At 49.7% G+C, this 12,448-nt stretch overlaps 1 protein-coding gene across 5 annotated transcripts in view; it reads left to right on the forward strand.

Moving 5' to 3' along the window:
- Window positions 1-11,653: 11,653 nt before the first annotated feature.
- Window positions 11,654-12,448, forward strand: part of ADI1 (acireductone dioxygenase 1) — a 28,551-nt gene continuing 27,756 nt past the window's right edge. The window contains exon 1 of one of the 5 annotated variants that reach the window (XM_019021474.3): window positions 11,654-11,860. In XM_019021474.3, coding sequence (XP_018877019.2) covers window positions 11,741-11,860 — 120 coding nt within the window. In that variant the 5' untranslated portion in view covers window positions 11,654-11,740. Of the gene's footprint in view, window positions 11,861-12,039; window positions 12,180-12,448 lie in introns of those variants that run through there. The other 4 variants (XM_063696077.1, XM_055378710.2, XM_063696078.1 and 1 more) reach the window with 4 other exon arrangements.

The following is a 12,448-nucleotide window of genomic DNA, read 5'->3' on the forward strand; positions in this document are numbered from 1 at the left end:
CACCTGTGTCACAGTGTTCGGCCTCAGCTATACAGCAGGTACATGAACCTGGTATTTGGGCTTCTACAACAACTGTACTTATAGCACAAATAAAGTACAAAGTGTTAGGGAAGACCAAAGACCATAGGTAGAAAACTTGGATACAACTTCCAAATACTCTTCAAAACATTTAATGAGCAGCTTCTGGAAACATAACTTTTTCCTATCAGGTTTATAATTAAAATAGCTGTAGACTTCCCAACCACAGCTTTCTAACGATGATCTCTTGAAATTCTTTTTGGCCTCACGTTGTCATCCAGGCTGGAGTGCAGTGGAGCAATCATAGCTCACTGCAGCCTTGAACTCCTGGGCTCAAGCAATCCTCCCACCTCGGCCTCTTGGGTAGCTGGAACTACAGGTGTGTACCACCACGCCTAGCTAATTTTTAATTTTTTTGTAAAGGCAGGGTCTCTCTCTGTTGCCCAGGCTGGTCCTAACACCTGGGCTCACGCAATCATGGGGAGCTAGAAAATCCTGTCCTTGGAAGAGTGTCCCTGAGTTTTGCACGGACTCAAAATGAACAGAGCCGCTGTATCCAAATTTCTGCAAATGCTGGAAGCACAGGGTGGCAGCAAAGTTTTGGGGCATATTAAGTTTGTTCCAACTTAATTTGCTTTTTAATGCAATTATCAAGGCTGTTAGAAACTGTTCTTGTTTATACGGAAAAGCCACTGTTTTGTAACAATACCTGCTTACTCTCCCACTGTGTCTTAACACTTCTGTTAATTTCCTTGAGTTTTCCAGGTATGCAATCCCATCATCTGCTAATAATAATACTCTCATTCCTTCTTCCCCATCCTACTAATAATAATACTCTCATTCCTTCTTCCCCATACTACTACTAATACTCTCATTCCTTCTTCCCCGTCCTACTAATAATAATACTCTCATTCCTTCTTCCCCACACTGTGTCGCTTACACAGTCTCACATCTCATGGCCTCATCTAGCACTCCCTCACCATTTTCCATTCGGGTGATAAATTGGTAGTGAATGCCTCCAAGCTAAGCACCATCAGTTAGATGTGTTTCTGGCCTTTAGGAAAAGGGATTCCTTGCATTTCAGCAGAAAATGGTGCCTGCCTAAGCCCCGCTGTGGGCCGGGGTCATTTGCAGTGTGGACCACCCAGTCCAGGGCGGGGGCCCTTCCTGTGGCTCACTGCAATGGTGGCAACAGGGCCGGGCCAGGGCACAGCAGTGGACTGACAGGGCTGGAGGGAGAGAATGGGTGCCCGTTCAGAGATCGCTGGCGTTGTGTCCCAGGGCACCATACACAGAGGAGTGCAGGCAGGTGAGATGGGAGACAGAGGGCAGGGGCAGTGAAGGGCGATGCTTTGCCCTGGGTGATCCTGAGGCTGGCAGGGTGGCCAGTGCCGCCAGGCCCAGAGCTTTGCCCCGCGTGAGGCACACAGAATGGGGACCTTTTGCGCACATCACGAGACTGCTTCAGAGTTTCAGGTGTCTTGAAATGTCTATCAGATAGCGACATGCGGGTCCCACTGGAGATTTTAGTACATATTTCTTTCTTCCACAATTTGTACAGTAACAGTCATGACAAACAACTACATACATGTGGTGGTGGTGTGGTGGTGGTTGTTGGCCCAGGCTGGAGTGCAGCGGCGCGATCACGACGCTCCGCGGCCTGGACCTCCTGGGCTGGGGCGATCCTCCCACCTCTGCCTCCTGAGCGGCTGGGACCACAGGTTCAAGCTACAAATCCAGCTTCTGCATTTTAAATTCAGAAAATTAGTTCCTTCAGGCTAAATTAAAGAAGATAAGCCAAGTTTCGTGCGCATATGTATTTTGTGGGATATTCACTTGTTCCAGCACCGTTCGTTGTTGAAGCTAACGTGATGTTAAAACTACGTATTTTTAAATAAGTATCGATTCACAGGCAGGTGCAGAAAAAGTGCAAGGAGGCCCTGGGTCTCCTTCACACACTTCCCCCCAGGACAGTGTCTTGCACAGGTATATAGGTGCGTTTTAAAATTTATCTTAAGTAAATAATAAAAGTGGATAAAACATGAACAAGAATGTTTTTGAAACATTATTTATAAAAGTCACAAACAGCAAAAATCTAAAAAGCAACAATAGAAGTGCATTTACATAAACGACAGCTCCGTGTTGCAGTGGAGTCCTGCAGGTCATTAGGAAGTGATGTCCACGTGTGGCCATGTGGCTCTTGGCTCTCAACGTGTTAGAAATCAACGTATGGCCAGGCGAGTTTCCCCGACAAGGCCGTTTAGAGCTGCGCCCAGGAAGGTGGGCACGAGGGAGGTGGCACAGGGGAGGGCGACGCGCAGAGCTCCCCAGTGTGGTGAATGCCCCTGCACGTGTGGGCAGAGTGCAGGGCATGCGCACAAAGGAAGGGTCACGCTAGCGCACGCGTGATGGTCAGGGAGCAGCGCGCAGGCCTCAGCGGGGATCTTAGTGTGATGAGAGGCCAGGGTCAAGGCGTCACTCTGCGGGCGGGCGGCGTTTCTCAGGGTGACACACCCCCTGAGGTGGCCCGTGAGGTGGAGCAGCCAGGCCCGGCTTTGGCATCGGGCTGCTGTGCCCGACACCCGAGAGAGCCGCAGGCAGCGCGGCTGGAGACGCGTTCACTCTCGTTCACTCTCGGTCCTCCTCAGAGGCTCAAGATGAGGGTGGGATCCCCGCGGGCTGAGGAGCGCTCGGCCAGGAGCTCAGCAGACGGTTCCGGACTCTGCGCCGCCGCCCACCAGCCTCCCACCGCCTCGGCCCACAAGCGCCCCAGACGCAGACGGCTCCTCCAGCACCTGTGCAGACGCACGGGCGCGCGCACACACACACACACAAACACACCATATACAACACACCACACACAACACCCACAACACACAATTCACCACACACCAGACAACACACAACACCATACACAACACACAACACACAATTCACCACACACCACACACCATACACACCACACAACAAATACCACACAGCACACACACCACACACACCACACACCACACACAACACAACACACACCACAGACAACACACAAACACATAACACACCATACACAACACACACCAAACACATCACACACCACACAACACACATACTACACACAACAGACCACACACCATAGACAACACAAACACAACACACCATACACAACACACACCACACACAGCACATACACCACAGCACACACACCACACACACCATAGACAACACACACAACACACACAACACATACCACACACCACACCACACACCACATACAACACACACCACACACCATACACACATCACACACACCACACATACAACACACCATACCATAAACACACCACACAACATACCATACATACACTACACACACCACACATCACACCCTACACTACAGATACCACATACACACACCACACTACACATATACATCACACTATACCACACACCCCACACAACACACTACACACACACCACAGACACAGTACACCACACCCACGTCACACACACCACACACGCCATACACCACACTTACCACACAACACACACAACACACCATACCATACACACTCCATCATACACACACCACACACATTCAACACACAACATACTATACACATACCACGTACACCAGGCATTACACACACCAAACACACACCACAATATACACACACATCACACACACCACAGACACATCACACACACCACACAACATACACATACCACACACATTCAACACACAACATACTATACACATACCATATGCAACAGGCATTACACCACACACACCACAGACACACATCACACACAGCACACAACATACACACACCATACCATATGCACACACCACTGCCCTCATACAACACACCATACACACACCACACACCAGCAACCCCCCTTCTGCACACACAGCACTGTGCTCCCACCCTGTGCCACGCTCTCTGCCCCACCCTGTGTGATTTTTCTCTTTTGAGGGGGTGGTAGGGGGGTGCCCTGCAGACTGGGGGAAGAGTGCAGGCTGGGTGGGGGAGGGGCGCCTCTGAGCCCTGCGCCCTCCCTGTGTCCCGGGACGCCAAGCTCTGGAGTCAGGGTGTGTGGAGCCCATGCTGCCGGCCTGCTGGTGATGACTCGGCCAAGGAGCGTGGAGCCACCTCTCTGACTCCTAAAGCGACTCGAGTCGTTCCGCCTTCGCGTGGAGCCACCTCTCTGATTCCTAAAGCGACTCGAGTCGTTCGCCCTTCTTGGGTTTTTGCTTCTCTGCCTTGGCCTTCCCAGCCCCCAACATTGGTGTTCACCGAAGAATGTTCTATGGAACATTTTCGGAGTCAGTAGATGCCTCTGCCCTAAGAGCCAACAGTTGTGTTACCTGAAACAGTGTCTTCATCGCAAGCCTTCCCACTGCCCAGGACGGAGCTAGGACCGGGTTTTCTCACATTTTTTTTTTTAACCTCAAAACCCTTTTTGCTAATCACCTCACAACTTAGGTGACATGAGACACATTTTGGGAAACATTCTGGGGGCAGTGTGACCTTGAAGATAATGACACATGCAGAATGAGATACCCTGGAATGGACGTGTGGTTAGATTTCATCCTGGGGGCACGGAGGTCTGGCATAATTCACTGAAATGCTGTAAACCAGCCTGCATTTTCTCCCAGGAAAAAACCCTCCATCTTTACTTCAAAGATGTATGAAGATCAAGAGAAATGTTTTCCTGTTAATTAGTTTCAACCACATTTTGCTGACTGTGTCCTCCAGGCAGCTGTTTCTGAATATGCTGCTTCTTTGTGAAGAAATCTATACCCACACTCCCTTTTTTCAATTAAGAAATTTTACATGCACAGATGGGTTGCTTGTTGATTTATACAGAACATAACTTTTTTGTTTATTATTATCATTTTTTGAGATGGAGTCGTGGTCTATCACCCAGGCTGGAGTGAAATGACATGATCTCGGCTCACTGCAACCTCTGCCTCCCGGGTTTAAGCGATTCTCCTGCCTCAGCCTCCCGAGTAGCTGGGATTACAGGTGCCCACCACCATTCCCAGCTAATTTTTGTATTTTTAGTAGAGACGGGGTTTCACCATGTTGGCCAGGCTGATCTCAAACTCCTGACCTCAGGTGATCCATCTGCCTCAGCCTCTTAAAGTGCTGGGATTACAGGCGTGAGCCACGGCGCCCGGCCTATAGATAACATAACTTTTTTAAAATTGAAAATTTTCAAAAAATTTGAAATACACAAGAGAATGGTTTGATGACCATCCAAATACCTGTGTCACCTACCTTCAATAATTATCAACACTTGCTACCCTAATTTGGAACGGTATTCTGGAAGTGGTTTTTTTTCATGTGCAGTACTAGGCGTGGCTCTGATACAGGAATCTATTACAGTCTCCTGTCATTTTAGGTATCATCTGTGAACCTGCCTGGCTTCCTTCACTTGTAGGGTCTGGGACAGTCTCACTGGTTGTCATTACACAGGTCTTCTTGTTAACCCCAGGCTTATTTATAGAGACACCCTTGCTTTCACTGCAAACATACTATATTCTTAGCTGTTAGCTGTCAACTGCTCCTGAAACAACCCTTTTTACCCAGGTGCTCCTCCGCAGCTTCTAGCCATCCACCCGTCTTCCATTATTTATCATACCCCTGGTCCCTTACTGTTTTCTCTATTTCCCAGCAAGCCCTCCAGGCTGTTCCATTTAGAAGACATTAAGTCAGTTTTGGCCCTCCCGGGAAGAGTGGTGTAGACTCAGCCTCCTCCACAGAACGGTGTCTGCCCTGGCAGCACTCAGACCGGGTTCAGCAGGGAACAGCCAGGAAGGTATGAGACCTGAAGTCGTGGCATTGAGAGCAGCTTTGCTCATCTCTTTCATTTGCAAGCTGTTGGAAACACTCACCAGTAGGACACCTTGGCAGCTTAGTATTTGTCATGGACGTCTGGCCTGTTGGTCTGCCCTTCCACCGCCCCTCTCCCTGACCAGTCGTGGGGCTGAGGGGCTGCCAGGCAGAGCACCTCCCAGACTGGGCACCTGGCCAGGCCCAGGGTAGTGGAGTCTGCACCTCGGGCTCCCAGAGAGATCTAAAGGGCTTGCAGTCTGGAATCTCCCATGAGACTGGATATCCCATCATTACATAACAGAGCTCTTTTGCCTTGAATTGCAAGCAAGTGCAGTCTTAGAGCTACTGGCGGCTGTTTCCTGACCCATGCAGAGAGCTCTTTTTAGTAGCTGAGTATTCAGACAATGCAGAGAAAAGAGGGTTGAGATAAGGAGGAGAGAGAGAAAGAGAGAAGGAGAGACAGAGGGAGGAAGAGAGACAGGAGGGAGAAAAGGGGGCAGAAAGAGGAAGAGAGAAAGAGAGGGAGAGAAGAGAAGAAAAGCTAAGTGAAGAGAGAGACACACATATGGAGAAGATAGAGACAAAGAGACAGAGACAGAGCTGTTAACATGCTTTCAGCCCTGAATCCAGCCATGCCCAAGGTGCATTCTGCTCTAACCCTTCTCATTTATGTGATCCAACATATCTTTGTTCCCGTTTGTTTGCTTAGGTAACTTGGACTTTTCTTTTCTTTTTTTGAGATGGAGTCTCACTCTGTCGCCCAGGCTGGAGTGCAGTGGCGCAATCTTGGTTCACTGCAACCTTCACCTCCCCGGTTCAAGTGACTCTCCTGCCTCAGCCTCTTGAATAGCTGGGATTACAGGTGTGCACCACCATACCCAGGGTTTCACCATGTTGGTCAGGCTGGTCTCGAACTCCTGACCTTGCGACCTGCCCGCCTCAGCCTCCCAAAGTGCTGGGATTACAGGCATGAGCCACCACGCCTGGCCAACTTGTTGGATTTCTGTCACCTGCAACCTAAAGTACCCTGAACAAAAAAGATGAGAGCTGTGATTCTTACAGTATGGGGATGTTTGAAGTCAAAACTATTTTTCTCACAATGCTAGGATGACATGTACCTTCTTCTCTGTGTTGAGCACTGCCCTCATGGTGCAAAGTCAGTGAGGGGCTCAGCTCTCCGTGCCCAAGAGAGCCACGCTATGGTACACACTGTACCAGCAGTCATTGTGTTTTTCACACACCTGCACTGAAACAACAGAAACAAAAACAAACCCCCGCTTCTCTTAAGAATGTCTTTAATGAAGCTGTAAAAATGACTGGTTTTATTAAATTTTGACCTTTGAGTAGACATCTTTCTAACATTCTCTGTGACAAACTGGGAAGTACACAGGAAGCATTTCTGCTGAACAGCTGAGTATGACTCAGGGAAATATTTTGGTTTTCCCAAGCTCAAAGTTCCTCCCCTATAACGCAACCCACTGAAGATGCAGGTATCATCCCTTTTCAAGTTCCCTTGGTGGGGACTGGCGTTCAGCAACCTGTGCAAAAATGCAGACGCTGTGGCCCCTGCTACCGCTGTTACTCCTGAGTAATAGGCTGTGTTTTATCTCTGAGCCGATAATCTCATGTCTTCTGTTAACACCCATGAATCTGGGACAGGCTAATTTCTTAGCTTGCAGAGGGTAAACATCTCCGACTCTTGGCAGTTCTTTCCACAGGCCAGAAGTAAAGTACACTTGATCATCAGATAAAAATTAACTATTATTAATAGTGCACAGCAGGCATTGGCAAACTCCAGGCTATGAGCCAGATTCAGTCTGCTGCCTGTTTTTGTATGTTCCATGAACTAAGAATGGTTTTTATGCTGTAATGTGGTTGTTGTGTAAGTACCTACATACTATCCTCAATTTTGACTCTTGATCTACAAAACCTAAACGATCTACTATCTGGCCTTTTCCAGAGAAAACTTGCTGCCCCTGTCTACAGAGCCTTATCTGTGTTCCACATTCCAGCAGTTTGGATTTTCCTGGTCTTCTGTGGCTCTACTGTATCCCTATATGGTTTGTTAACGCGCCCCTGGGTTGGGAGCATATCACAAAGCCCAGACGGATAACAGTCTGTGCAGGTCTGCGGCGATGGCGACCATCTGTCTTTCAAAACATCTAAACAGATTCTTCCCAAGTCTTACATCGGGGTGATAAATTCTGGTCATGAAACATATTTTTGGGCTGCTGCTGGCTATTCTTCTGGAAGAGACAGTTCAAGTTCCAAAGATTCCTCTTCAAAGGAGGAATCCCATGGGCCGGCAATGTCCGTATGAAGTAATGAGTGCTGTTCTCATCTGATTCTGCCCGCTTGAACTCCTGCCAGCAGCAAGTGCTGGGCTGCCTTGGCAATTCCTCAGAGCCTCTCCATCATCTTGCTTTTCTAAAGTATGTTTTTTATGGCATAAAACTGTTTCCCCCATACCTAATAGGAAAAAAGGAACAGCTACTGAAGACAGAGGCTGACAAATGGTAGATACACAATGGTGTGGGGCTGCTGCAGCCTGGGGGTGGGAGGGGAACCGGAAGCACTCTTCCAATTTCAAGATGAAGTTTATTCTACGATGGGATGAAACCCACATCATTACTTCTTGTACTCGATTTTGGCAGTTATGTGTACAGGCTGTTGGGCTGGGCTCCCCAAGCTCAAATACCAGCTTTGTCACTTCTGGTTGTGTGACCATAAGTTACTTCACCTGTTTGTGTCCTAGTTGTCTCATTTGTTTTTAAGTGATATGGGGTCTTGCTGTGTTGCCCAGACTGGTCTCAAACTCCTGGGCTCAAGCAGTCCTCCTGCCTCAGCCTCCCATGTCTCATCTTTAAAATGTGGATAATAAGTCATACCAACTTCACGGCGTAATCATGAGGAGTAAAAATAATAATATGCATCAAATCTTTAAAATGTTACCCAGCACACACTACTATTATTATTGTCACAATTACTATTTTCTTTTTAATAAAAATATTTTTTGTAGAGATGGGGTCTTGCTGTGTTGCCCAGGCTGATCTGGAACTCCTGGCCTCAAGTGATCCTCCCACCTTGGCCTCCCAAAGTGTTGGGATTACAGGCATGAGCCACTGCACCCAGCCTAGTACTACTATTTTCTAGGAAATGAGAAGCATTAGATATGAGATAGGAGTGCAATTAAGTAAGACAGTAAAGACTATTTGGAGTGTTCCTCATCCTATCCCTTCAGTCAACAAACTTTTAAAAAAATTGTCTACTATGTACCAAGCACTGAAGGACTAATAAGACACATTCTCTGACCTCAAGGTATATGCGGCACTCAGCAATACAGACAAATCCATTCATTCAGCAAGTACCAAACCACACATGGAGTGGTCAGTCCTATGGTGAAAAGACATTAAGTCAACACCTCCTTACAAACTCTAAGCTAGCACCATGGCAGTGTTTCACACGGAGAGCCCATCTAGCTGTCTAGGGAGTGGTCAGAGAAGGCTTATCTAAGAAAGGGATAGTTAAGCTGAAATTAGAATTTTGTACAGGAGAAAAGTACTTGGAGGAAGGAAGAGCATTTTCAGTGGAAAAACTGCATGGGTGAAGGGCCCAAAGGAAGGAGGAGCATATGACTCAAATACACTGAAAGGCCAAAGTATCTGGAGGACAGAGAACAAGAAAGGAGGGCGATGGGCTGTGAGGTGGTCAGGCCGAGGCTATAGAAAGGAGGGTTGAAGCAGAAAAGGGGCTTGACTGGATTCCATGTTTTTTTGTTTGTTTGTTTGTTTTTTGAGACACAGTCTTGCTCTGTCACCCAGGCTACAGTGCAGTGGTACAATCTCAACTCACTGCAACTTCAGACTCCCAGGCTCAAGCAATCCTCCTGTCTCAGCCTGCAGAGTAGCTGGGACTAGCGGTGCAAACCACCACGGCCAGCTAATTTTTGTATTTTTAGTAGAGACGGGGTTTCACCATGTTGCCTCGGCTGGTCAAGTGATCTACCCTCTTTGGGCTCACGAAGTGCTGGAATTACAGGCGTGAGCCACAATGCCTGGCATCTGGCTCCTAGTTTTAAAAGGTCACTCTGGGTGCTGTGCATAGAATGGATTGCACTGGGGCAAAAATGGAAGCGGTGTGAGGGGGAGGGAATTTCAGTAGTCAATTCCATCAGGCAAGAAAAGACCGCGGAAAGAGTTGGGCTGGAGAGAAGTGAATGGATTTGCGGTGTGTTTCGAAGGTCAAAGCAACATGACTTGCTGATAGATTGGAGTGGACCTTGAGGGTGAGGAAAAGCAAAACTGAGAGTACACCTAGATTTTCTTATTAAGCCACTGGGCAGTCAGTGCTGCCGTTCACTGAGACGGGAAAGGTTAGGGAGAAGCATGTTTGGGGGTGTGTGTGGGGAATCAGTTGTTTTGGCCATGTTAGGTTTGACACATTTATTAGCCATGTATGTGACAACACCAACTGGATACTCAAGCCTGAGGTTCTGGAATGAGGTCCAGGTTGGAGATGTGGCTGTAGGAGCCAGCAGCACAGCATGGAAAGTCGCCTGGAGTGAGTGGATAGGAACAGGACGAGGAGAGTCTGGAATGCTCCACTAACCAGTGGTTAGAGGAGCAGGAGCTAGGAGGGGCCTGGGAAGGAGCAGCCAAGATGTCCTCATGAAGGAAAATGAGAAAACGTTTCAAGAAGGGCGTGGGCAACTGTGATGAACGTTGCTGGTAAGAACAGAAGTGCCATGATTGGATCTGGCAATATGGCAGTCATTAGCAGTTCCCCAGTGATGAGAAGCGAAGCCTTATTGCAGTGGCTTAAGGAGAAAATGCGAGGTGCGAGATTGCCATTATACTCTTGCATGAAGGTTTGTCATGAGTGCTGCAGAAAAATGGGCAATGGCGTCTAAGGTGTGTTCTTGAAGGATGAGTAGAAACTGGTCAAGTGAAGAGGTGCAGAGGTAGGCTAAGGAGGATGTATTTGCAAAGCCATTAGAGCAAGGGAACAGAAATGAAATAAGTGTGTATTTTTCTTGCAATATTTCTGGAAGTTCAAGAGTCAATTGCATGCATTGGGGTTGTGCTCTTACAGCAGTCTCATTTAAATCCTGTCTGCTTTATCATTATTTGTTAAAGAGACTGAGGGAATGGCTGAGATAATCTGATCTTTTTCAACTCCTTGGTTTGAAAAGACATCTAGGATGGTCAAGCGGCTGGACTTTATTAGCTACATTGAAAAATTCAGAATGGGATAGGGGAAGCTTGTTTTTATTCTAAGACTAGCACATTACAGTGTATGGGGAAGGGAGAAACGATGAAAAGAGGAAACAAGAGGAAGTTTAAAAAGTACAGAGTAGCACTGCAGAATGCCGACACTGCAAAAGTCTGGCGAGCGGGGAGGTGGAGGACAATGTCTCACCTGGGATCCGAGCTGTGAAGTCTCAACTGTGCCCATATGGACTGCATGAGCTTAACAAAATCCTTATTCTTTTTTTTTTTTTTTTTGCATTTGCTTTCCATGCTCTAAACACGTTTAACGTCATTTGCCTCACAAGATTGCTCTGAAGGTGCAGGGAGACCGCGGCAGCACACACAAGGCACGTGCGATGCCTACGGTGAGCTTCACCTGCCCGGCGCGTCTGGCGAACGGCTGGCCCCGGGCCGCGGGCCTCAGGCAGGTCCGAGGGTGCCCAGGACAGGGCCGGGGCTTGAATGCCTTTGCCTCCGAAAACAGCAGAGCCGTGGGGCCTCCCCCGCGCCGGCCCTGCCTCCAACCAGCCGCCCAATCCCGGCTCCCATGCGCGTCCACGCCTCCCTATAAAACAAAGCGCGGCCGCCGGGCTCCGAGCGCGGCCCCTGGGTTCGAACACGGTACCCGCACTGCGCGTCATGGTGCAGGCCTGGTATATGGACGACGCCCCGGGCGACCCGCGGCAACCCCACCGCCCCGACCCCGGCCGCCCAGTGGGCCTGGAGCAGCTGCGGCGGCTCGGGGTGCTCTACTGGAAGGTACGCGGGCCCAAGGCTTGCAGAGCGTGCGGGCGACGCCGACCCCCAAACGCGGCGCACAGCCCAGCCTCCTCCGGGTGCCGGCCAGCGGCCTGGGAGCCGCAGCATGCTGCGCATGCTCAGCAGCGGGATTGGGGGTTCGTGGCCGCTCCCGGTGCCTGGGGTGGGCTGCGCATGCTCAGCAGTGGGGCTGGGTGGTCAGGGCCTCCTGCGCGGCGCCGGGGTGTGCTGCGCATGCTCAGCAGCGGCGTTGAGGGGTCGGCGGTCAGCTCCCAGCGCCTGTGGTGTACTGCGCATGCTCAGCAGCGAAGTTTACGGGGTCGGTGGTCGGCTTCCGGCGCTTGGGGTGGGCTGCGCATGCTCAGCAGCGGGGCTGGTGGGCGTCGGTGGTCCGTTTCTGTTGTCTGGGGTGTGCTGCGCATGCTCAGCAGCAGAGTTGGCGAGTCAGGGGCCTCGCAGCCGGGACTCGCTGCGCACGCGCAGCTCCGGGATTGGCAGCGGCCTAAAGGGTCTGCCGGCAGGGCTGCAAGTTTCGCCGGAGGCGGGCTGCGAGTTCGTGGGCTCGTTGGGCTTGTCCGACGCCCAGCC

This window comes from Gorilla gorilla, chromosome 12 (genome assembly GCF_029281585.2).
Source record: "Gorilla gorilla gorilla isolate KB3781 chromosome 12, NHGRI_mGorGor1-v2.1_pri, whole genome shotgun sequence".
In the NCBI taxonomy this organism is placed as follows: Eukaryota; Metazoa; Chordata; class Mammalia; order Primates; family Hominidae; genus Gorilla; species Gorilla gorilla.